Source organism: Parambassis ranga, chromosome 21 (genome assembly GCF_900634625.1).
Source record: "Parambassis ranga chromosome 21, fParRan2.1, whole genome shotgun sequence".
Classification (NCBI taxonomy): domain Eukaryota; kingdom Metazoa; phylum Chordata; class Actinopteri; family Ambassidae; genus Parambassis; species Parambassis ranga.
The window spans coordinates 20,931,844-20,957,771 of record NC_041041.1 but is presented as its reverse complement, the minus strand read 5'-3'; the positions used below and the strand labels follow the sequence as shown (position 1 = coordinate 20,957,771).

Below are 25,928 nucleotides of genomic sequence, written 5' to 3'. Positions count from 1 at the left end.
TGCTAGAGGAGCACTGGCTTTGCCCCATAGAGAATGCCCAGCCTAAATAAATAATGTCACCTGTGTATGACCTGTCAAGACAAGAAAGGTCCCCCTAGTGGGTAGATAGTTTAGTGTGTTGTGGAGTCAAGACTACTGTACATGTTCATTCATGTGGCTCATATATAATGAAACATAATTACCAACATAGGCAGTACCTCTAAGAAAATCCTTTGCAGGCAATAAACAGCAGTAACCAAGATCCATTCCATAACACTGCCTCCGCCACTTTAACTGAAGATGTGCTGCTTTGGATCATCAGCTCTTCCTTTCCTTCTCCAGACGTTTCTCTGTCATCATTCTGGTACAAGTTCATCTTTCTCTCATCAGTTCAAAGAATCTTATTTATAGAACCTGGCAGGCTTTTTTATCTGTTTTCTCATAAAGTCTGATCTGTCCTTTGGGTTCTTGAGTGTGAACAGTGGCTTACACCTTGCTGTGAAGCCCCCATCTCTGACTGTAGACTTTGACTATGACAAACCTACATACTTCCTTCAGAGTGGTCCTGACTTGGCTACCTGTTTGGAAAGGGTTCTTTCTCACTTTGTACAGTATCCTGTATCCATACACTTCAGCCGTCTCCTGTGGTCTTGTTCCTAAGGCAGTTCACTTTTTCCATTTAATGTTCCATATTGTGGTATTGGTCACTCTCGAGGGTTTTTACTGTCTCTGACTTTATTTTGTTTATTTATTCATTTTTTTTCAGCCTAATGATGGTGTACTTTACTCGCATAGACACCTCTTCACCTCATGTTGAGAGTTCCAGTGAACACCTACCAAAATGCAAACATAACACTTAGAACAACCTCCAGAACGTTTACTTGCCGGCCAAGGAGTAACTAGGGAACAGGACACACCTGGGCATGCAACTGCTTGTCAGCCAGTTGTTCCATTATGTATGAGCCAACAAAAATATGGGCGCATGTATAAAAACAGCAATAATTCTTATAGTTAATGCCATACTTTTTACAACGAACTTTACAACTATTTCTGTTGCAGGTTAGATTGTTGTGAAATATTAACAAGCATGTAGATAGTACCAAAACAAATTGCAAACGTATCTATTAGAATGATATATTATTATTATATGTTCATACTCAAAATCAGGCCTAGTGTAAAATGTATAGAACTGTTTTGGGGACAGGTTAAAATTTGCACTCTTCAGCCTATTCTTGTCAACTTTCTTATTTCTTTAAATTCATCATTTAATTACAATCTTAGTTTCACTCCATGCTGACACGTTTATTCTGTACATTTGGCTGTCTGGTAGATTTATTTTTTAATTACAGATCCAAAAAAAAACATTGTTTTAATGTTAACCAAAACAATTTATCCAGATCCTCTTCGTCTCTCTTGCCTGATGTGATGTTAGATACAGTCCGTTTTGTGTGGTGCAGAAAATATGCCATTAACACTTCAATCAGTGTGTTCACACATCTTTTGGCAGATCTCACAGACCACAGCATCACTGCCCAGGATTGACAAACGAAGCACAAGAAATATGCTTGTATGTAGACAGCTGTATTGACAAGAGACACATATCCTTCTCTCTATTACATAACAGAGCGATTACAGGCAGCCAATATTGACAGATGATGGCAAGAATGTAACACTCATAGAGAACCTGTTACGCTTCCAGATAAAAAAATAAAATACAAACTAAAGACTAAAAAAACAAAACACTGGCACTCTGCAGTGAGCCACTCCCCTTCTGGTTTTGGTAACTTCTGAAAAATACTTGGGGAAGAATACTACAAAGGTAGGAAACACCATCACTTAGTCCTTTAATGAAGCTGACTGTAAATACTTCTTAGGTAGCATCTTGGCTCCTTTTAAAGACGTTAAGTGAAAATTCTCAGATATTATTGGTCAAAGAGCAGAAGCATCCATGAAATTATATTGTGTAAATATACCTAAAGATACAGTTTTACGCGTGTGTTCAGAAGTACATGTCTTGGAAGAGGTTTTGTCCCATTTCGATGTAGGCCTCCTTCTCTTGTGCGGACATCTGCTCCACTAGCTCTGGCCTCTGGCTGACCTCTCTGTATGAAAACGGTCGACCCCCCACCATCACCATCGGCTCATCCCCCACCTCTTCAAACTCATCGTCATCCTCTTCTTCGTCGTCCACTTCGGCCTGGTGCTGAGTAGCAGCAGCAGCTGCGGTGGGGGGAGGGCCTGAAGGAGCCTCGTCATCTGACTCGCTGGTGTCACTCTCAGAGTCGCTGGCATTAGCCGTGGCGGAAGCAAGACCCCTGGCAGCAGCACTTGCTCCACCTGCACCAGCACCTGCTCCTGCAACGGCCCTCTTTTCATGGATGAGCAGAGCGCGCATCACTTCCTCATTTTCATCCGCCTGACCGATTCCATGACCAGCTGTTCCATCCTGGGCTCCGGATACGGCGTCACCACCTGTGGAAACATAACAGGTACTCATTAAAATTAGAAACAGATTCCCTTTTGACATCATTGTACTCTCACAATAGAGCCAAAGGTAAACAGAAGTGGAACCTAAGCCTACTGTAACAATAGATTGGAAAAAAGGGACACCTGGAAAACAAGATAGTTCAGACCTCGGTCATAATGAATGACTACCCCTTATGTTTTACTGAGCAAAAGTATGAATCAGCCTTTCGAGACGTGCTTGCTTGCGTCAAAGGGGCAGAAGAAATCAGAAGGAGTGCTGACCCTGTTCCAGAATGAGAGCTTTCTTAGGTGCCTTGCCATCTATTCTACCCTACCTACATCCTATATCCTAGTTCCATTCACTCCACAACCTCACTGGCAACCAGAGGACACTTGGCAGACACATCGTGCAGCACGTGGTGACAGTCGATCTGATGACAAAATATTGCCTCAGCTTATTACTTGACGGCACAGGTCACCGATGTGGAGTTACAGATGGAAGATAAACACTACAGTGACATACACTGTCCCTTGCAGATTACTGTATTTACAGTGATAAACATGATCAGTTTTGGCTAAACGGAAATATCTCTGTAACTATTTGCTTTACCTATGTAAAAATTCAGCACGTCATGTCAGTTTCCAAGCACCAACTGGGAACAAGATCATTATACACAGATGCACAGACACACCTCAGAGGCAGGACGTTTGGGAAAGTATAATTCAAGCAATTTCCACAAGAATGGATTTTATTAACGAGCAATCCTTGCTCAGCCATACGCTAATCAAGTCTCTGATTATTTCAATTAAGCAATTACAGATCAGCATAGTCCAGCCAGGTCTGATTACCACATGCCCTTGGGGTGGATAAACAATGTCAGCATAAGATAGGTTGTTGAAGAACCACTCTGACAGAGGGAGATAACCTGAGATGACCTGCAATAGCCTGTTTCGGCTACAAAGAGAACACGGATTGAAATTAAAGGTCAGAGAAGATCATCCAAATGTGGGTGGTGGATCTGTATTGTGTTGTTTTTTAGAAACGCCTGAACATTGATAAGAAACACAATATGTGATTAATGGCAGTGAGGAAAGAGTGTGGAAGAAAATACAGTTTTGAATTAAATATCTTCTGCCCAGCGTAGTAAGAAAAGAAATGTTGAGACAGTAGCAGATAATAAAAAAAGATTTGCTATTACTTCAAGTCTCTGCATAACAGCAAGTATGAATGAAAAGAAAGTCAGCCAATAATGGTGTGTTTTAAGTCACTTGAAATAGTCCACAGGGTCAACAAATCTTGAGTTTGTTCCAAAGAGTGGGAGCCCAATGTGCGACCACCTTTAGTCTTATAATTGGAGTGGGAAATGGATAAAAGGCCTATGTAAGATGATTGGAGCACTTAGTTTTAGAAATTTACAGGTGGCAACGTTCCTTAAATGTGATCAACAGATTTTACGGTGCATTTTCAGACATGCAAGGTTGTGGGAGCAATGACTGGTTCTGGTTAATAACCTAGCTGCACTGTTTTGGTCCTTTTGAAACTGGTTTAAAGAGGTTTGACGAAGACATGTGTAAAAGCAACAATAATCATGTTGTTTGAAGATGAGGATTAGAAGTTCAAGGTCTGCTGAGGACAAGAATATGTCAGACTTTGATTATATTTCTTCACTGAAGAAAACAAGACAAGGTGCGTGATATGACAGTCAAAAGTAATACTAGGTTTTGTCACAGTGGTGAAGCTGTTTGGTCTAGTAAATGAGAATTTTAGTTTCTTCATGTATTTAGGACGCAGAAAGTTTTTTGATGATGGAAAGACAGTTGATTAATGTAGTTGCTCTGCTGAGCATCATCAGTGTGGCAGGGTAAGTGGTACCTTGCAGCAGCTGAAAAATTAGCACAGGAGAAATATATACAGGGAAGACCCCTGAGGGATGAGAACACATGACTGTTAATTACATTATATAGTGTTGAAATAGGCTACAGTTACAGCTGTGCTGACCCAGTTAAGTAATCTGTTGAGTAGTATAGAGTTTTGTTGAACATGGTGTCAAAGTTAAAAGGGGATTAAGATTGTATAATCACTTTTGATGGTGTACATGAGGATGCCGTTTGATTACCTTAATAGTGCTGTGTCTGTACTGTGCTTTGGCAGAAAGCTGATTTAATGTGTCAAAGATGTCACTGGTCTAAAGATTTGTAGTAGAGATTAGGTTTTGTGGGACCCACTGGACAGATTCTAGTCTAGACTACATGGATGTATGAGCTGATGTTTTAGATATTTGTTTTAATTTTGTCTATGTATAGTTGACTAACATATACAGCACTGCCAGTGGGGGAATTCAAGCTTATTTTAAGTGCCAATGTGACTGGTGAAACACTTTACTTACGGTTCTTAAGGACGTCAGGCTCGTTCTCTGCACCCTGTACAGTGCTCTTGATCAACCAAAGAGGCTGTTCCTTGGCTACTTTGCCTTCATTGGCCTGCTTGTGCTGGTCGTCTTGCTCCTCCATACTAATAACAACATTCTGAGTGTACATGTCAGCATACGATGATCCTTTAGACCAGGCTTCACGGTGAGGGCCTGCAGCGTTTCCTGCAGATGCTGCTGAACGTTCCCGGCTAGAAGACAGAAAAAAAAAAAAAAGTGTGATTGCTGTGACGTACTGGTTCAGGATGTGAGTCAGGGTGAACAATGTGATGCTGGCTGAGGTGATAACAGGTGATGTATTGCTGTGACTCCTGTTAGTAACTGACCTCTGTTTGAGAGCTGGGATCTCTGTGGGCTCAGGCTCCAGCAGATCATGGGACAGATTAATATCTTCAGTCTCACGTAGCAGCGCATAGATGGGTTCGATCTGCTCATTGAAGCGTGCCACCAGTGTCCTGGCATCAGGACAAACAGACTCATCCTCTTCCACCTCCGTCTGGCAAAAGGTGCAACGAAACGTACCTGTGGGTAAACAAAGAGCTCAGGCCAAAGCAAAGTGCAGTTCACTTTTTTGATAGATGTAATGGATTGGTAACCAGCAGATACCAGACTGCCATGCAGTGCAACACAACCACAAACTCTGCACATATACACAAAAAAACATGCTACAATTTTGTGTCTGCAGGTTCATTATGAGTGTACAAGAAAAAAAATGGCAGGATACCATCACTAAAACAATCCTGCAAATAAATGGCTGGACATGCTATGTGGTTACATGTTAACTGATTACATGGGTGTCTTAACTAATGAAAACAGGTGAGAACACTACAAGCATTGTTGTGTTGATACAAAAGCACCGACATGGCAAGACATCAGTCAACCTGAACTTAGTTTATTCCACTGTGATTATCCTTTTTTCCCCAAGGATAATTTTATAAACACTGCAGTACATTTACAAGACCAAGGTAGGTGTGTGTGTTTGTGTGTGTGTGTGTGTGTGCACGTGCTCAGCGCACTCCTTGCTTCTGCCTGGTAAGAAGGGCACATTTGGCCATCTGCTTCTCTGGCTGATTTCAGTTTAAATAACGGGAGCTGTTCCAGCATTAGCACAGACCCCATGTCTGCTTTGTGTCTGTGTGTGTGTGAGACAGAAAAATAATAAGTGTGTGTGTGTGTGTGGAATGAGGCAATAAGCGTAAGCTTATGGCTATACCCATCTCATGCTTGTGGGTTTAGGATTATTTAATAAATCTAACATTGTGTATGTAACATATGTTGATTGATTATGGGAAGCATCTCTAATATGGCTTTTACTTTATCATACCTTTAGTTTTCTTTATCCAACTGCTTCTATTACAATAAATGACAGAATGTAAATATGATTGCTTCTCCCATTAATGAGAGCATGACCTTAGTCTACTGTTCAGGAGTAAAGTCAAGGACTATGCGGATAAAACAACTTTAGAGGACGGCCAACTAAAAAGACAAGTTAAAATATAAAACACAATTTTCAGGGACAAACGTGTCTGATGGAATGAACACAGAAAAATCTGTCTTGTGATATTCGTGCAGTACACAGTGAAAATTCAGAGCTGCAGGCTTTTGCGGCTCTCTTTTGTGGGTCAGAATGAGCTAGAGGACCAGCAGTGTCATTTCCCATCCCTGTGAGGTCACACCGAGTGTTGCTGGCCCTGCAGAAGCAACCAGTCCATCAGACTACTAAGTGAGCTCCAGGTATTCATTCTGTCAGCCTGTGTCAGGGTGCAGTTACTGCCTTCGCAGCGAGAAATGATACAAAGTGGAGATGTGTTGAAACAAGAGACGAGTGCAAGAGAAAGGTGAGAAGGGAGGGGGGTTTGGCAAGTGATTGTTAAACGCATTGCTGTGAAGATGCTGACAATTCCAAAGTAGCATTTTGGAAGCTGGGAAGGTGGATTCTTTCTTTACAGCATGAAATTACAGTAAAGTGGCATCCAGATGGGGAAGTATTGTACATCCTTTCCTGTAATTATTATTTAATTTCAGCAATACAACTTAAGCAAGCCGTCGGAGAATATAAGAAGTTCATATCTGTTCTATATACGATATAAGCAATTTAAAACTTATTGCCTTAATTTGTGATTACCTCATTTTGCCTTCTCTCCCAAAAACAATTTAGTGTTAGAACATTGTGTTCATAATGTCATCAAAGATACTGGTTATGGTTTCATTTAGCTTCTTTTTTAAGAATAATGTCACTATTTAAAACAAATAATAAAAAAATCCAGATTCAACATGAGACATATAATGGGATTAATAATGATGATGATGATGATGATGATGATAGAAAGAATCCTCCCTTTTTCAGAACAATTCTGATAATACAGATATTTACCAACTCAAAATACATTTCAAAAACAAATTACTGAAAAATAAGCAAGATATGATTTCAAATGCTTGTGTGTGGCACATCCTATCTGTGTATCCTAGCAACAGTGCTGGATGACCACTAATCAGCCTTCAGATTGGCAGCCAATGTAAGCCTGGTGCCTCATTCTGTCAGAATCTGAAATGACTGCTGTTTATGAATGAACACAAAGAGCGTTTCCCTAATGCAAGAAACACACAAAACTATCATTAGAAGAGAGTACAACATCTCCCTGCACTGATATCGGTGCATTTTTGCATATGTGTTCAAATACGATGCAGCATGTGATAACTTTTGGTAAGCTCTACTTCATATAGCTACATTGAACAGCCTGATATGAGTTCAATGTACATGAAATGGAACATGTGTACTGAACCACAGGTGATTTTAAATAAGAAGGAATGTTCACAGCTTGTGTGTGTTAATAACTTATCTTTTTCAGACATTAAAAATGAGATTAAAATTAACAATGAACACCACATTTATATACCTAGAGTTACAGTTGTATGATTAAACCTGATTGATAATTTTCCAGGTTATTCTACTTATTCAATGGAGCATGCGCCGGTGACTCAAGCCTTTCAATCAAAAAAAATAATTAAAAAACTTAAATGTGAGTCACCATCTATTAATGCCATAGTTACGTCTGTTCATCTTCTGCATATTACCACCCACACTACTATAATGAGTAGACTTTCTGACAGCCTCTGATGCATGTCATGCTCTCATGCAACTTCCTGGATTACACCTAGTGATGAGTGCAGGGATGTGATGCCCATTTAGAAGCCAAATTTTGGACAGCTGCCAGCTCACACGAAGCTGGTTACAATTCCTGTTGTGACAAGGACAGATGATAAAATACATGGAGATAAAGAATGCAGCAGAACAAAGAGTGATTCATACTGCAGGTTAAATGTAGGAGATGAGCAATTATGGGCATGGTTTTAATCAAGCACCCTTTTGTGTGTTAATAGTCATCCAACACTATTTTGTAGGATCTCAGTATCCATTTTTTATCATTTTAACATTTGTGTTTTAAAACAAACACACCCTGCAGCTTAAAAAAATAAATATTTCTTGGGAGGTAGAAAAAAAACCTTGGGGCCATTTGTACAATTCTTTCATGATAGAAAGTCTAATTTATGTAATGGGAAATACTGTCTGGTCCCGTCATGTCAAAATAATTCTGTTCTGGAGTTGTGACTTACAGACTCGATTTATTCCTGGTATGTAGAAAACAGATATTGCATCAATCTGGTTATATTTAATTATTAGTTTTCCATGTTGTCTTTTGTAACAGATAAAGAAAATTGTGAGATATATTCACATAATGAGGCATGAAACAATAAATGTCTGATTTCTGCTTCTGGTGACATTGTTTAGACTTTAGACATTTTTTATAGTGACATTATACTGCAGTGTAAAATGACTGCATTTGTGACAATAGTTCAAAAACTGCTCAGGGTTTAACGAGATGTTGAAACCCTAACTGGAGGGCTGTATAATCATTTCATTTTAATTCATATAAATGTGGAATAACAAACGCATGAAGCACTTATGATTCACCCACATTTACAGGTGTCAGGCGGCAGAGCTGGACATTTAAATTCAACTTTCCATACACTGCCAACGCCAACTCAACTTTGACACGGTGGAATGTTAATTTGCAGAAAATGTACGCCTGCCAGGGTGTACTGGGCCACTTACACATCATTAGCCTCATAAAGATTTCAATTAACATCCATCTAGTGCTAATGGCAAACACATAAGTGTTCTTCCTCTTGAAAAACATTAGCTTAAGGGCCGCGAGTACACTGGTATCACTGCAGGGCTACCACACATGAAGACATTAAAGGGAAAAAATACATTTCAGATCCTTTTTCCATTAGAATACTAAGCATATATGCATATATATACACACTTGGACTACATACATGTATATATATATATATATATATATATAGATAGATAGATAGATAGATAGATAGATAGATAGATAGATATATATATATATATATATATATATAGATATATATAGATATATAATATATATATATATATATATATATATATATATATATATATATATATATATATATATATATATAGATATAGATATATATAGATATATATATATATAGAGAGAGAGAGAGAGATGATTGAGATGAGACTGTTTTATTAATAGGCGATATTATGTCCATATTAACAACCTGTACAGAGTGAGCTTGTTGTTGGTAGATCTACTTGTGTATGTAATACCACTGCCATCTAGAGGCAAACGCCTCTAATCACCATATAAAAAGTACCAAAAAAAAAAACATACAACATATTACAGCCTATATACTGAAGAAACTTGGCAGCAGACTTATGTTGCTCCATCTAATCTAAACTATTCAGTCAGCATCATACTGCCATCTTGTGAGGTAAGCAGTGTTGTAACTCATTACATGTACTGACAGTGATCTTTTACTGGTAGGATTCAGTCACAGACAATACTTAAGTTTCTCTTATTCAAGCATGCCTTATTATGCCCTACCTGTCATAGGATCGAACAGCTGGTTGGCCTCCAGGTCTGTGAAGGTGGAGAAGCAGCAGGGGCAGCGGAAGGAGGCACGACTGGTGGAGTCCCGCTCATCTGTCTCAATGCGCCGTCGCATGTGATCCAATTTGTACTTGACCACATTGACCAGTACCCTAAAAGAAAGATCAGTGTTAAGATCTGCACTAAGCAGGATTGCACATGCAAATCAGGTTGAGAAAAAAAATGACTACCTGTAGTTGATGAAGTAGTAGTTGTGTCTTGTTGTCCTGCCATCAGGGGCTGTCTCCACTCTCATTCGACACTTGACAAACTTGTCTGATTTCAGGGTGTTGAGCACTGACCGTAGCTGTTTACGGTCAAACTTTAGCAGCTCCAGCATGTCCTCCTCACGCACACATGGGTTACGGATCAGCACATCCAGAGCCAGGGCATGTTCCACTCCGTAAAAGCCCCTTACGACCTGCTTGGCCAACCGCTTCAGTGAGGCAGGGACCTCAGTCAGTATCTCTGGCTCAATCATTTTTGGCTGTGGAACGAAACAATAACATGTGTTAGGGTACAGTGGCTAGATAACAGACTCAAACATCAGAGGAACAAGGTTAAGAAGGAGCAGCTGAATGTTAATTAACCATAAAAAGTACGTTGGTACATAACATACATCACTACATTAAGGCGATCAGGAATGAATAGCCACTTGGGTCATTTTATTTATTTTTCCAACTAGGGTTAAGTTAAACAATTCTGTAAAATCAACAATTTTGTGCCAACACACAGGTATAGCTAACAACACACTAGCTGAGCTAAAATGACTAATAGAAAGAGACAACTTCGATTAGCTTAGCGTTAGTTAGCTTGTTCAATAAGAGACATAAGACAACACAGCAAGTGAGCAATGACAGGACACTATAGTTGTCTAATGTGTAATCGCTTTACTGGTAAGTATGTTTCTTTACAATATTTTTAATCTAAGCTTCAACAGTTAGCTCATTTTTAATTAAATGTACAACAATCATTAAGCTGCAAATAGCCGATAGCCGGTAAAAAACGATCTTACCTTAATCTCTATTCCAACAAAAAGACGAAGTAAACCGATTTGTTAAGTCATTTCTGAGTGGTGTAAGACAATCACCTTTTTTCAGATAAACTTTACTAAACACATATAAACTTTAGAATCCGAAAACTGCCGGGTTAGCTAACATGCTTCACCTCCTTATTTTGAGAAGCCGGAAGGAAAAGCAAACCCAAGACGACAGACTCCGTATTGGCTAATCTGTACAATTTATTGACGTTGGATTTGACGAATGACAGGGCGCTCTTTCATATACAGAATGTTTTTGAACCAATCATATTAAAGAAAGGACATTTATGGGCGGGCGATGTACTGTTTGCTTCCGGGTCACCACTGTCACAAAAAATGGCTTCTCTTGACAGGGTAAAAGTATTAGTTTTGGGAGATTCCGGTAAGTTAAGCACCTTCTTTCTTACCTGGACCCTTGTATGGACGCGTCTTATTTATTTTTTAAGACGCTTATTTATTCTGGACGAAGCTTGTCTGGTTTGTAAAGCAAATATCTCATATTTAACGAACTGAAACTCTTCTCATGCCGGTGCACTGGCTCAATAAAACATACGTACAAAATAGAGTACGTGTCATGGCGTTACGATAAATTGAAGGCAACGCTTAATTTTATAGCAACATTTGCTTAGTAATGGCTGACACAAGTGGTGCGTTCGCGTACAACAAAACAGCTTTGTCTGAAACTGAAAAGCGGTAATAAATGTTGAAATTTAAAATAAAAGTGTTTGCCGAATTAAGGTACGGTACAAAACCGATTGTTTTGTATATGTGTTGATGCTACACAATGTATTTTTATGATGTAAACAAAGGCTGTATTAAATTGGCATAAATTCTAACGGAGTCTTGAAGTCTTTGCTGTCTTGCAAGTCAGATTTTAAAAGCTCTTGACCTAAAACGAAACTGACTGATAGCCACTTACAGTACATCCACCTGCTTGGAAAACTATTATGCAGACGTTATTGTATTAGATTTGATTATGATTTAATCTGTCATTTGCAGGAGTGGGAAAGTCTTCCTTGGTCCATCTTCTCTGCCAGAATCAAGTTTTAGGAAATCCATCATGGACCGTTGGCTGTTCTGTGGATGTACGGGTAAGCAAGTCTCCTAATTTACATAATTTTATTAAGAAAGAAAACTAAATGTTCTGTGGTCCAGTGGCGTAGGAAGCATTAAAAATGTGGGGGGGACACCTTCTGTGGGTGGGTGGTGAAAAACAGTACATACATATTATGAAATATAATATGATAATTTGAAGTAGTTGCAATTTTAACAGGTTGTTAAACTATTTTCCCTACAGAAGTAAACACTTAATGACTGTTTCAGAGACAGATTCAACAAAAACAACACACGGTGACAAACAGAAGCTAATTCCAAGTGAAACAACAGTTTTGTCAACCACACTGGTGCTACTACACTAACAGATTATACAAAGCCTCCATATCTGAGGCCTTCTCTCATTTACAGAGACAAAAAACTGGCAAATTTCCCTCATGTCCACCTGATTAAGTTTTCCCGTCATCACTCACCTCAGCAGTAGAACTTCCTCCACTGGCCCTGCCTCACTACATGATGGCCCTGCCTCTGACTCACTCTCAGTACCAATCTCAAATATGGAGCAGAGAGAAGGAGATAGATTGTGCTTTACTTTTAAAAAAAAAAACCAATATAAGTGAGCTTTAAAATATATATATCATCAATGAAATAACATCAGCATATGTTGATTGAACACAGTGGTCTTCTCATCATCTGAGTTTCAAAAAGTTGTTGGACCATGAACAAAACTCTGCTTAATGCAGATAATACTGAAACACTAAAAATACTAACTTGCTTATAAAACTGCTTAATTCAGAACAAACCTTGTGTTGTTTATAATGATGCACTGCCTTACCCGCTACATCAGTGTTTCCCTGTTCATATAATGCTCCACTGTGTCCTGATGGTCCATCACATGTGTTTTATTCTTGCTGATAAGAATACGAGCAGGTGGCTATGTGCACTGGCTAGGCGAGGCTGAAGCTAGCAGGCTAACAGGAGCTAACCTGGCCTTATTACAATATGGGTTAATGCTGAAAACAACTCTAACTCTCTGTGTCTTTGTTGGGAATCTCCTCATGTCCATTGTGTGTGGGGAGGGAGCAGAAAAGGCAACATGTCATCAGCCAAATAATACCGTCTACTGTAACTGACAGTAAACAGCAGCTTCCTCCCAACTTTTCTAAGTTGATTTAACATCAACCTAACGTCACTTGGGGCCATGTGACAAAGCAGTCAGGCTTCAGTATGAGCTGGACTTTGTGGGATGACACTGACGTTACCTCCTCCAGCTTCGACCAGCACTGACGGTTCTCTTTGCGGTGTTTTACACTCGTCCAAAGAAAGCCACTGGCTTTGTTAGGTCCGTTACTATAGTAACGGTATTGTAGCGCTGTGCTAACCAGGAAAACATGGAGTGGATTTCAGCGGTGAGGTTATTCTCTTATGAACCAAGTGGAACTGAGTTTTTTCATGAGCAATCGAAACAGCGTTAGGTGGAGTTTCCTGCTCAGTAAATGTGGGGGGTCCAAACGGGCCGTTTAAAATGTGGGGGGACATGTCCCCCTCTGATATAATGGCAGCTACGCCTATGCTGTGGTCCTATTTAATTAATAGTATTTTTATACTTAAAAGAACTGTGCCATCTGCACAATATATGCTTAAGAAAGTTTAACAAATGATAAAAGTGAGAAACTTACAGTAAATGAAGTGTCACAATAATCATTTAACTCCAGGTTCAAGACTATAAGGAGGGAACCCCAGAAGAAAAGACCTTTTACATTGAACTCTGGGATGTTGGAGGATCTGTTGGCAGTGCCAGCAGTGTCAAAAGCACTAGAGCTGTCTTCTATAATTCAGTTAATGGTGAGGTTAAATTTTATTTTTGTATTAAAAAAATCTGAAATGTTAACATTTGTTGTACATGTTTTTATATTGTGTTCATTCTTAATCAGGAATTATCTTGGTACATGATTTGACAAATAAGAAATCCTCCCAGAATCTCTACCGCTGGTCACTAGAAGCTTTAAACAAGGATTCCTCTCCAACAGGAGTCATTGTCTCAAATGGGTAAGTCATTGAATACAAATTGATATGTCACAGTTAGAGATGTTAATGTAACTGACAGCTCATTTTTTTTCTTGCTGCAGCGATTATGACAGAGAGCAGTTTGCTGAAAACCCAGTGCCCTTGCTTCTGATTGGAACCAAGTTTGACCAGATCCCAGAGAATAAACGCAGTGAAGTTCTTACCCGGACAGCATTCTTGTCTGAAGACTTCAACGCAGAAGAGATCAATCTTGTAGGTCAACTTTTTCATTCTTTCATGTGATTCTGTCACGTTGCTGTATGTTGTCATGGTGTTCAAACATAAGTTTCTGATATGAGAATGTGACATGAATCATAATAATCATAGAAGAAGTAGCTGCAATTATGTCCATTAATAGAGGTGGAGTGAGTGATGTTACGTCTGTTGTTGGTTTGCAATTCATTTGAATTGTAGAATGTGAAGTTATTATAAGATAATATTATCACACACTTGCTGGGTACCACCCAGCTGTACTTAAAATCCTGTTTTTAGACTCTGCCTTAAAAAAATAGGCTATTTAATTAACTATAGTGACATCTAGTGGTAGAACTAGAGAAGACACAGCTAAAGTTTGACCAGAGTTGTCTGTGAATGTTGTCATTCATCCAGGTCATGGTATGTCCAAGAGTTTAAATCAAGACAACTGGACTCATAGAAGCTGGATGTCTTCAGAAAAGAAGTGGTTAAACATCTTCAGAAAAGGCTTTGAGTCGAGCTGCCTCAATTTAACCTCTTGGACTTTGACCGGGATTGCTTTTATTTATTTTTACTATTTTTTTTTTCTGATGTTTCGCATATTATGCAGACAAAGCTTTCACTTACCACTCCTATAAAAACGTCTTGGTTTGTGGCTGAAGTGCTGTCTTGTTTTCCCAGGACTGTACTAACCCAAGATACCTTGCAGCAGGCACATCAAACGCTGTGAAACTTAGCAGGTTCTTTGACAAGGTGAGAAAACCAGTCGTTACTCAGTAACTGGTCTTTAATAGAGACTATTATTCATACGTGCATACCTACACCTCTGTGGTCTACTGAGGGGAATTTATCAAACACAAATGTCATTCTGCTACATATTCTGCTTAATATTGCAACATGTATATGAATTATTTATTGTAAAACAATGCCCATGTCTACCTTTTAATCTATGTAGTGATCTGTCAAACCTCTTAACAGGTAATAGAGAAGAGATATTTCACAAGAGATCCAAGTCAGGTGAGTTTGTTTTTTGTTTTGTTTTTTTTAACAAAAAAAAACGACTGCCATCCGTGTTTTGATTCCACTTACAAATAAGATTTTAGTTACGATGAGGACTGCAAATTTTAGGTAAATTAAGCAGACCTTTTTTTCTTTTTTCCCCTCTCTCAGATGACAGGTTTCACAGACAGAAAACGATTCAACTTCAAAAGTTTGCACTATGACTGATGCGCCAGCAGTCTGTGGTTTGGCCGTGTGGGCATTCACGCTACAATCACACTCACAGGCGACACACCCTCCACCCACAAGAGTTTAAACATTAACTCATTTAAATCATTATGTATAAAGATGATAAAACTGCAAATTTAAATTGTTTATTTAAACACATTGCAGAGATATGAAAAACATGATTCAGCATTTTTTTTATTGTAGACCTTTTTTTATGATTTTTTTTTTTTTTTTTAAATGTTTTCACTATGCATCAATAATAAGTAAAGAAAGGACAGTGTCCCTGGCCTCTGAATGGTGGCTTATGCAACTTTGCCCTATTGCTTCATCTTTTCTTTAATCCACGGGAGAAAGTAATTGATCTTGGTGAAGACGTGAGGATACTTTGTATCACTACAATCCTTAAGGTTGGTAAATGCTGTTATACCTTGAGGCTTGTTGTTGCACATAATCGGTCCACCAGAATCACCCTGGAGGAAAAAGGCAGCAAATAGGCTGTTATATTCCTCTTATTTTTTATAAATACAATTTAAAATAGCTGTGAAATTGAATACATATTTGTTTAATTACCTGGCAAACCCCTCCCTTTTTGCCCTTTTTGCCAAACTTGGTGCAGATCATACGTGCAGGAATGAAGTATTCCTTCCACATATAGTTACACTCTGTGCTAAGTTGAATCGTCTCCGTGGCCTCTCTCAGAACGTCTGATGCAGATTTATTGACTCCAGTTCTTCCCCAGCCGGCAACGACACATTTAATGTTAGCAGGAATTTCCCCATTTTTCTTTGGTAGTCCGATGGACTTCACATAACGATTCAGTGCGGCTTTTTTTTGTAACTGTGAAAGAAATAGAGAAATCACAACAGTTATAAGTAGTTATAGTGTCTGTGCGTTCATAAAGCGACACTATTGTAAAACCATTCACACCTCACTCGCTCACTTCTCTTTCTCTTCTCTTTCGCTTTAATTTCAAACCAGACATCAATTAAAGCGTTGAATAAAAATATATTTACCTTCAGCAGCATGATGTCATAATCAAACTTTCCTGTGTATTTTGGATGTTTGTAGTACTTGGCCACTTTGATCCGTTGCTGACTTTTCTCCTTTTTGCTGATGTTGTGTGCACCAAGTACCACCGTGATGGGTTCACTACTACTAAAAAAAAAAAACAAATGGAAGACATTCATTTGGACCTTGTATAATATAAATCAGCGGTGGAATATCACAAATATCAAGTCAATTCCACAAATCAGTTAATATTTTCTACTTATTAGCAACTACTGTGACATGAATATTTTGCTTTGAAACAAAATAAACTCACTTTTTACAGTGGGCTGCAGTTAGGACGAAGTCCTCTCGAATGAGTATCCCACCACATGTATGCGCTCCTTGAATCTGGAGTGAAGCCATGTAGGGTTTGGAATTAGGCTTAGAAACCTTTCCATTGATTATGCTGCTCTCAGAAGCCCCTTACAGGAGAAGAAAAAAGCAACATGAATTCAAATGATGAATTTACATATATATAAAAAAAATACATTTGGCTTGATCTTACCAGTGAGGGAGACCAGCATGAGAATGTTAATGATGCAGTATAGGTGGATCATGGTTGTACAGAAGCTGAACAATGAGGCTTGCAGAGCCCCCCTACCACCTTTTGTAGTCACCTACCAACTCCCACAACGGAAACTTTGTGGGCAGGTATCAAAACCATTTCATGCACAGGCATCACACATTGCTTACTGCTGCAAGGGTGAGATACATGTTTGTGTTGCACTTCTTTCTCCTTCTACTTTGTAGCATCTGTTTTCACCTAACTCTATCCTCTGGATCTTCTCTCACTCCAGCTACCTTCATGTCCTCTCTTAGCTCATTCATAGATCTCCTCTTTGGCCTTCCTGTTGACCTCTTGCCTAGCAGCTCCATTTCCAACATCTTTCTACCAATATAACCACTATCTCTCCTCTGCACATGTCCAAACCATCTCAATCTATCCTTTCGGATTTTGTTCCCAAAACAGACAACCTGAGCTGTCCCTCTCATGTACTTGTACCTAATCCTGTCCATCCTCATCACTCCTAAAGAGTACCTCAAAGTCTTCATCTCTGCTACCTCCAGCTCTGCCTCTTGTCTTTTCCTACTGCCACAGTCTCTAAACCAGACAGCATACCTCTCACTACTGCCTTGTACACATCTCCACCTTGAACTCTTCTGTCTGACCTACACCACATATCACTACTGTCATACTCTGATGTACTTCTCTGCTACTCCTGACTTCCTCATACAGCACCATCGCCTCTCTTTTGGCACCCGGTCATCAACAAAGACGCAATGCAGCTCCTTCTGATCATCTCAGTACTTCTCTGTTAACATTCTCAGTACAGAAATTGCATCAGTGGTGTTCTTTCTGGGCATGAAGCCATACTGCTGCTCAGAAATATCCACTTTCTTTCTTACCCTAGCCTCTACTTCCCTCTCCTATAGCTTTATTATGTGGCTTATCTACTTGATAATTATGTAGTTGCTTAAACTCTGCACATCACCTTTGTTGTTGAAGATTGGCACTAGAACACTTCTCCATTCCTCAGACATCTTCTCAAACTACTTAGGAACTCTACTGCTGTCTCTCCTAAACACTTCCACACCTCCACAGGTAATGTCATCAGGGCCAACAGCCTTTCCACTCTTCATCCCCCATAAGAGCATTACTTACTTCATGCTTTCTAATCTTTGCTACTTTCTGCTCTACAATATTCACCTCTTCCTCTCTTCTTTCCCTTTCATTTTTCTCGTTCATCAGCCCCTTTTAAAAATCTCATTCCATCTCCTCTCTGACTTGTTAGCACCTCTCTATCTTTATCTTTAATCACCCTTACCTGCTGCACATCCTTCCCATCTCTGTCTTGCTGTCTCTCTAATCTGTACAAGTCCTTCTCTCTTTCCCTTGAGTCTAACCTGGCATACAGCTCATCACATGCTTCCTGTTTGACTTTTGCTATTCCTTGTATTTCTTTATTTAGTACTTTCTACATCCTGCTTAAAAAAAGAAAGAAAGAATTTATGCTGCTGTGACACTCTTATAACATGAATCATATCACAGGTGTAGCATGGTGATTTGTTTGTATCGTAGTTGGAAATTATTCAGATCATTTAGATCCTTTTTAAAATGAGACAAACCTTTTACACAGACAATTTTGTTTGACAGATTCTTTGCTGCAGGTTCACTAATTTTACTCTAAAGGAAGAAGAAGGTTAGAGTGTCAAATGGAACCTGTGTATTAAGGCCATAATAACTGCAGTGTGAACAAATCTCAATTTGAGCAACACATATTAATAATACACTGTGTCCCCTGTGTTTAAGCTGCAAGCTATGTGCAGTTTTTTCTTTTACGGTCCAGTAGATGGAGCCATAGGGCATATGAATGTGACCTATCAGCTTTGTAGCAATGTTAAACTCCAGTAGAAATCTTTTTACAGGTACAATAGCATGTATAACAATCAAACATATGACATAATACAAGTACATCTGGCTTCTATTATGATTAAGTATGAACAGATTTATTTATGTTCCCATTGTCATTTTGTAATGTTGAACCCATTATGAATTATTATTAGATTATCTAGTAGGTAGGTAAACTTGTGTCTTTGTACTGTTGTGATAAAGCAGGTGACAAAACACTGATAGCACTGCTCTGCACAAAAAAGGGAGCATACACAAAGTGCAGTTTAAAAGATAAAGTTTAATTAATAATTAGGTATAAAGATGATTAAAAAAGGCACAGTTAGAAAAAAAGCAAAGTTGAGAAAAACATGATTCAGCATTTTTTTTTTAATTGTAGACTTTTTTTGTGTGTTTTTTCACTATGCATCAATAATAAGTAAAGAAAGGACAGTGTCCCTGGCCTCTGAATGGTGGCTTATGCAACTTTGCCCTATTGCTTCATCTTTTCTTTAATCCACGGGAGAAAGTAATTGATCTTGGTGAAGACGTGAGGATACTTTGTATCACTACAATCCTTAAGGTTGGTAAATGCTGTTATACCTTGAGGCTTGTTGTTGCACATAATCGGTCCACCAGAATCACCCTGGAGGAAAAAGGCAACAGAGACTTTATTGAAAAGAAAAAGATTTTCATAAATTGATATAGATACAATAAAAACATCTGAAATGGTCAGGTGCGTATTTGTTTGATTACCTGGCAAACTCCTCCCTTTTTGCCCTTTTTACCAAACCTGGTACAGATCATGTGTTCAGAGTTGAAGTATTCCTTCCACTTGTATTTACACTCTGTGCTGAACTGCATCGTCTCCTTGGCCTCTCTCAGAACATCTGATACGAGCTCATTGGCTCCAGTTCTTCCCCAGCCGGCAACGTCACATTTAATGTTAGCAGGAATTTCCCCATTTTTCTTTGGTAGTCCGATGGACTTCACATAACGATTCAGTGCGGCTTTTTTTTGTAACTGAAAAAAATAGAGAAATCACAACAGTTATAGTTTCTTCTGTTTATAAATAGTTCATGTTTATGCTCCCTAAAAGCAACACTGTTAAAGCCATTCCCTTCAAATGTATGAAATCATACAGCTTAACTCTGAACCAGGCATTATAAATTAAATGAAACGTTTTTGCACAAATTATATTTACCTTCAGCAGCATGATGTCATAATCAAACTTTCCTGTGTATTTTGGATGTTTGTAGTACTTGGCCACTTTGATCCGTTGCTGACTTGTCTCATTTTTCGTGATGTTGTGTGCACCAAGTACCACCGTGATGGGTTCACTACTACTAAAAAAAAAAAACAAATGGAAGACATTCATTTGGACCTTGTATAATATAAATCAGCGGTGGAATATCACAAATATCAAGTCAATTCCACAAATCAGTTAATATTTTCTACTTATTAGCAACTACTGTGACATGAATATTTTGCTTTGAAACAAAATAAACTCACTTTTTACAGTGGGCTGCAGTTAGGACGAAGTCCTCTCGAATGAGTATCCCACCACATGTATGCCATCCTCGAATCTGGAGTGAAGCCATGTAGGGTCTGGAATGAGGCTTAGAAACATTTCCATTGATTATGCTGCTCTCAGAAGCCCCTTACAGGAGAAGAAAAAAGCAACATGAATTCAAATGATGAATTTACAGATACAAAAAAAAAAACAAAACAAAAAAAAGTTTGTCCTGATCTTACCAGTGAGGGAGACCAGCATGAGGATGTTAATGATGCAGTAAAGGTGGATCATGGTTGTACAGAAGCTGAACAATGAGGCTTGCAGAGCCCCCCTACCACCTTTTGTAGTCACCTACCAACTCCCACAACCGAAACTTTGTGGGCAGGTATCAAAAAAATTGCATGCACAGGCAGGACATCACTCATTGCTTACTGCTGCAAGGGTGAGATACCAGTTAGACATCAATAATATCATTGTGTTAGTTTGTATCATACATTTTTGTGTATATATATATTAGGTACAAAAATCTGTGCTTAAAAATAAAACAACCTTTTCAATAGACAGATTTTGTTTATTGCAGGTTGACTACCTTTACCCTAAACAAAGAAGAAGGGTAAAGGGCCAAACGGAAACTGTGTGTTAGGGCCATAATAACCACAGGGTGAACAAAGGTACTTAACAGCTCTCACTTTACACTTTACAAGTAGTAATAACACACTCTATCCCCTGTGGTTTGTTCCTGTTTGTTCCTGTAGGCCAACCATTATGTGACCTTTTGTCTTTTTTAAACATATACATCAATAGTACATTATTTAAAATGACTATTCCACTGAGTCTGATAAGGAGTTGCCTGGTGGAGGTGCTTGCAAAACCACATTACTCTCTTTGTGGACTTTGGTCAAATATGTTATGAGGTAGAAAACCTACACACAGTGTAATGCATGAACTGTTCAGAATAGATGAACTATCAGGACGTGACACAGGGCTATCATGGAGCAGCGTTTAGAAGGGAGCTGATAAGCTGCATGCAAATCCTGCTTCTCTAACAAAGTGACAGATTGACATATTTTATGTTCCCATCATGATGTGAATTTTAATAGCTCTGATGTGACATGTCTTCCTCAGGGTCTAGGACTTGTGGTAGTGCCAGAAGTCCCAGCTCTCTTTCCTGTTTTTATTTGAGAACAGTTATTAAAAAGTCTAGTTTTATCAGCTTCTTATGCAGGTTTTTTTTTACTATTCAGTGACCATCTGTGCAGTATGCACAATGCAAACCCTTTGTTTATATTGAGCAGTTTCCTGGAGAACAGGAAGCCATTCTCAATGCCACAACAGTAGATAAGAGGTTGCTATTAGCATTATCCCAGCTCGCAACGCTAACAGAGAGTCTATTCAACACAGCAGAAGTGGCATATGCACATACAAAAGACTAGTATACAAATTGTAGACTGTAAAGGGAGCTACACAACATGCATTTGCAGTGACTAGACAGAATTTACGTTTCTGCTTTGACCTTTGAACACATCTTTTCTGTTGCAGTCCTGGAGGTAGAGCCAAAAAGGAGACAAAAAAGTAAGGGCTTCTCACATTCTTCAGGAGTGAGATAATTGGCTGTTAGGTGAGGCATTTACATTTTGTTTTTGAGTTGTCACGGCAGCCAGAGGGTCTTAGAGAAAAAAGCCCCCTTTGCTAACACTCTTAAAAAAAGAACCACAGTTTACAGGCATATTAAGGCAGTGATTGTTCCAACTTGTTAAAAAAAATAGCACAAATAATTCAGTTTGTTAAAAAAAAAAAAAAACTTTCAAACTTTATTGAAAACTTTAAAAATTGTGTTGAGCATCATTCAATCATTACCAGCATTTAGTTTTCATATATGTGATACATTCAGTGTGGTAAGGCACATACAAAGTGAATACAGTACATATATTTCACAGCATGGTTACAACCTTTTGAAAACATAGAACTATGTTGCATAGTAGTGCTACTCAGATTTTCTTTTTGCAGTTCCCTTTTTGCAACACTTGCGAGTGCAAAATATGCAGCATTTCAGTGTCAGCCCGACGACGGTTATTAGAATGATAACTAGAAAGCCAAAGACGTCCAGGTTATGGTACTGGATCCAGTTCAAATCATGCGCAGCTACTCTTAGATGTGAGGCTCCTTTGTGCCTCATGACGAACTCCATCCAGAAAACAGCCAGGTCCAAGGGCTGAACGGGACGGTCATGGTGCACTGCTGACAGCTCATCTATCTTCTCTTTGTAACTGGGAAAAGAAGTCATGTAATTTGTTATTGGAACTGCTGTACAATCGTTATGACTAAATGAAGTGGTGAAGTGAAATAACAGCAGAATCCAGAAATAAAAATGTGTGGGACGTCATAAAAAAGCAACATATTTAACAAAGGAAAGAACACTTTGTGCACGTCCACACAGGCCAGATATGAGGCAGCATGAGGGAAAACACCTGTGTGGGTGGACAACAGATAACACAACTATTTTTTTTCTTTCCATTTTACATCAGCACATAAATTTTTCTTACATCGCATTCACTACTAGTAAATGGATTAGATTTCGTACATAAATCAGTATGCAGAGCTGTTTTAGGAGCGCAATTCAGTAGAGTCTATATATCAGAAGTGAACTCAAATGATTGGTCAGCTTCAATTGGACTGGTGGCATCAGCTCTGCTGCCACATGCGCAAGGCACGACACATGGTTACGTTTATGCTAATTGAACATATGGACATATTTCACAAGATGAGACATTGTGGTAAATTAACATCATTCGGTGGGGTGCGGGTGTAACGTGATGGACCTTTCATCAGAAGTCTGAGGTCTGAATCCCCCCTAACACCACAAGCTGGTGTTAGGTTTTTAATTGCGTCAGAATCTGCTATTAAAAAAGCCATTAAAATCAGATAAAGATTACGTTACAATGCATACATTTATAAAATTTAAGCACATTTCACAAGGAAAATAATTACTGCCCCATTTTCGGCTACCATCGGGGCGACACGTAGAGATGCTTTTGAAACTCTGAGACACTGTACGAAAGCATGAAATCCAGTTTCATTGGCACAGCCTGTTCTCTTACCTTTTGTCATGGATGATTTTATTTAGTGCAGCCAGCAGCGTTTCAGTCGACACATCATGCATACTGAGCTTCTCTGCAACACCGCGGACCACCATGCGATGTACATTGTCCCCCTGGTCCCCAAAAAGTGGAAACATCAACATGGGCACAGCGTTGCAGATGCCTTCGTAGATACCGTGGGTACCTCCGTGAGTGATGAAGAGTCTAGCCTTGGGATGGGCTGTGGAAGGAAACGGGCAAGGTTACAGAGAAGAACTTTGTTTAAGTATGAGTTTAGTGAGTGACTCAACACACCTAGGAGGTCATTCTGAGGTAACCACTTCATGACTCGGACATTTTTGGGTGCGTCGTCAGGTAGCGTTCCGGTGTATCTCCACACAACCTGAAACACAAATTCACACACATCAGGCACTTAGTAGTAGTTTTTTTTGCTGCATGAAACTGAAACATGTTTAATTCTAACTTTTGGAACAACTAGCAGGCCCATCCAAGATGTCCTCAGGATTCCTAAAGGTTTATGTACCTAGTACAAACATGTCACAGATGTATGTGGGTGCTGAGCTATAAGGACATTTATGTACAAGCAGCCATGTTTTGACCGACAGGGATCCAGTGTATGGATTGTAGTGATGTGTTTGTGCTTGTGGTTGTACTTCCTGGTTTTTGACAGTACCTGAACAGAAGACTTAAAAAAAATATTTTCTTATTTTTCTATTTCTCTGGCAAGGTTTTTTTTAGATGTAAATGCACCAATGAGATTTGTTATGGCTATATAAAATGCAGTGAATGGAGAGTTTGGCGGGTCTACAGCAATGGAAAGCAGGGAGCAAAGTCCTATGTTTGACCTGATTAGACCTCACAGACTCTGAAAATCTCTGGCTGATCTTTAAATATTTGCTATGCTCATAAAGGGGTTGGATGTGGGAGAAGTGATTTAATTAATTTATCATTACCCTTTGGGGAATCTGACGAAAAGCATCAAAGAACGTTTTCGCTTTCTCCTCAGGCATGTTGGACACCATTGAACCCAGGGTAAAGACAATAAAGCCGTCGTCTCCTGAGCCGTTGACAAATTCCTCCAAGTCCTGCAGGGTGAATGGAGAAAACACACAAAGCAATCTCAAACAATGTGCAAACAATTACATCATTTCTACAAGGCATACACAAAGAATTTATCACTGTATGTAATACACGTCTTATGTAAACATGCTTTTGCTGTTGATATAACAAGGCCCCCCCTCATGTCTCCTCTTAGATTATGCTGACTAATGAAATCTGCTTTTCCCTGGATCACATTTCTCTGAATCCTTCAGGCAAACCAGTTTTTCTTCAAGACTTCAACAGCCAATTCTTGATCAATATCAACAATCTGTATCAATATCAGTCATCTACATGCTCAACCAGTAATCTTTTGCTCCTGAAGCACCCCCCTCATGCTGGTAAATTCAGTTAAACCTCCCCACTGTGAAAGAAAACAGTAGCACACTATTTTGCCTGCTTGTGTGTGATTTGCCTTAAGCGTTTCCACATGTGACATTTGTTTACACATTTATTCAGACACTCACCGCTGGCAGAGGAGCTTTCTTTGCGCAGTTGATCCCTCCAATAAAAGCCATGTTTGGCATGATAGGTTTAGGCCAATCAAAAGTAAAGTCATATCTAAGAAGCCACATGGCTCCTTGGCTTACAAGGTCTTTAAAGGTCATGCCACGTTCTATATACCTGCTGACCAGATCATCAAAGTGGACGTACATAACTTTGCACAAGTAGGATTCCAAAAAAGACATCATGAAGTTCTTGACTCTCTGCGGGAAGGTCATAATGTCTGTGTTACCAGAGAAGAAAACAGGGACGTAGGAACGAGGAGAAGGGCACTGGGCTGCCTTTAGGTCCAGCTCACAGGGAAGCCCACGCAGGAAATAAACAGCTGGAATGGACAAGATGTGAGCCAGGATGGGGCCGCAGGGAAGGAAAGGGTCAGTAAGCATGACTTCAAACCCCTTTGACTTCAGACGGCTCATCACCGGCTCATTGTTTAGCAGATACTCGCAGCCTTCCACCTGGATTGAAGTAAAGTTGATCAAGCGTCTCACATTGACGAATAAATCTTCAATTCCCGGTGGCTGCTTGAAAACTCCTTCCCTTAGCCGGTTAAAAATGCTGTCCAGTTCATCTTTGGTAAAAGGGACCTTGTAGATCTCAGTCTTGTAGCTATCTGATCCCTGGATCAGCAGGCTGGTTTCAGGCACCAGCACCACAACCTCATGTCCCAGCCTGGTGAGCTCCTTCACTAGTATCTTCATGCTAAGCCAGTGGCTTCCATCCACAGGCATTACCAACACCTTCCCCCCCTCAACGGGCCTCAGAGAAAGGCAGCATAGCCAAGCCAGTGAAGCCACCAGCCCCAGTGTAGAAAACCACACCCCGCTCCTCAT

At 39.4% G+C, this 25,928-nt stretch overlaps 4 protein-coding genes across 9 annotated transcripts; 1 reads left to right on the top strand and 3 right to left on the bottom strand.

The window, feature by feature from the left end:
- Window positions 1-1,543: 1,543 nt before the first annotated feature.
- Window positions 1,544-11,058, bottom strand: gtf2e1 (general transcription factor IIE, polypeptide 1, alpha). Its single transcript, XM_028393477.1, has 6 exons — window positions 10,878-11,058; window positions 10,054-10,349; window positions 9,818-9,975; window positions 5,201-5,396; window positions 4,833-5,065; window positions 1,544-2,451 (listed from the first exon to the last, which is right to left on the bottom strand). The coding sequence occupies exons 2-6, from the start codon at window positions 10,341-10,343 to the stop codon at window positions 1,979-1,981; spliced, it is 1,350 nt and encodes a 449-aa protein (XP_028249278.1). The 5' UTR covers window positions 10,344-10,349; window positions 10,878-11,058; the 3' UTR covers window positions 1,544-1,978.
- Window positions 11,059-11,219: 161 nt separating this feature from the next.
- rabl3 (RAB, member of RAS oncogene family-like 3) lies at window positions 11,220-16,461 on the top strand. Its single transcript, XM_028393773.1, has 8 exons — window positions 11,220-11,283; window positions 11,901-11,992; window positions 13,670-13,799; window positions 13,889-14,003; window positions 14,084-14,234; window positions 14,898-14,969; window positions 15,195-15,233; window positions 15,387-16,461. The coding sequence occupies exons 1-8, from the start codon at window positions 11,238-11,240 to the stop codon at window positions 15,441-15,443; spliced, it is 702 nt and encodes a 233-aa protein (XP_028249574.1). The 5' UTR covers window positions 11,220-11,237; the 3' UTR covers window positions 15,444-16,461.
- LOC114426390 (granzyme B-like) lies at window positions 15,737-20,734 on the bottom strand. Of its 6 annotated transcripts, none has more exons than XM_028393767.1 (5): window positions 20,635-20,725; window positions 16,765-16,912; window positions 16,457-16,598; window positions 16,014-16,280; window positions 15,737-15,913 (listed from the first exon to the last, which is right to left on the bottom strand). In XM_028393767.1, the coding sequence occupies exons 1-5, from the start codon at window positions 20,684-20,686 to the stop codon at window positions 15,761-15,763; spliced, it is 762 nt and encodes a 253-aa protein (XP_028249568.1). In that variant the 5' UTR covers window positions 20,687-20,725; the 3' UTR covers window positions 15,737-15,760. The 6 variants fall into 6 exon arrangements, with proteins under 6 accessions (XP_028249568.1, XP_028249567.1, XP_028249572.1 ...); XM_028393766.1 differs by lacking the exon at window positions 20,635-20,725 and adding an exon at window positions 16,996-17,050; XM_028393771.1 differs by lacking the exon at window positions 20,635-20,725 and adding an exon at window positions 16,996-17,050 and having other exon boundaries at window positions 16,457-16,595.
- A 294-nt stretch (window positions 20,735-21,028) lies between these two features.
- On the bottom strand, window positions 21,029-25,928 carry LOC114426232 (UDP-glucuronosyltransferase-like). Its single transcript, XM_028393495.1, has 5 exons — window positions 25,059-25,928; window positions 24,447-24,578; window positions 23,788-23,875; window positions 23,494-23,713; window positions 21,029-22,662 (listed from the first exon to the last, which is right to left on the bottom strand). The coding sequence occupies exons 1-5, from the start codon at window positions 25,926-25,928 to the stop codon at window positions 22,380-22,382; spliced, it is 1,593 nt and encodes a 530-aa protein (XP_028249296.1). The 3' UTR covers window positions 21,029-22,379.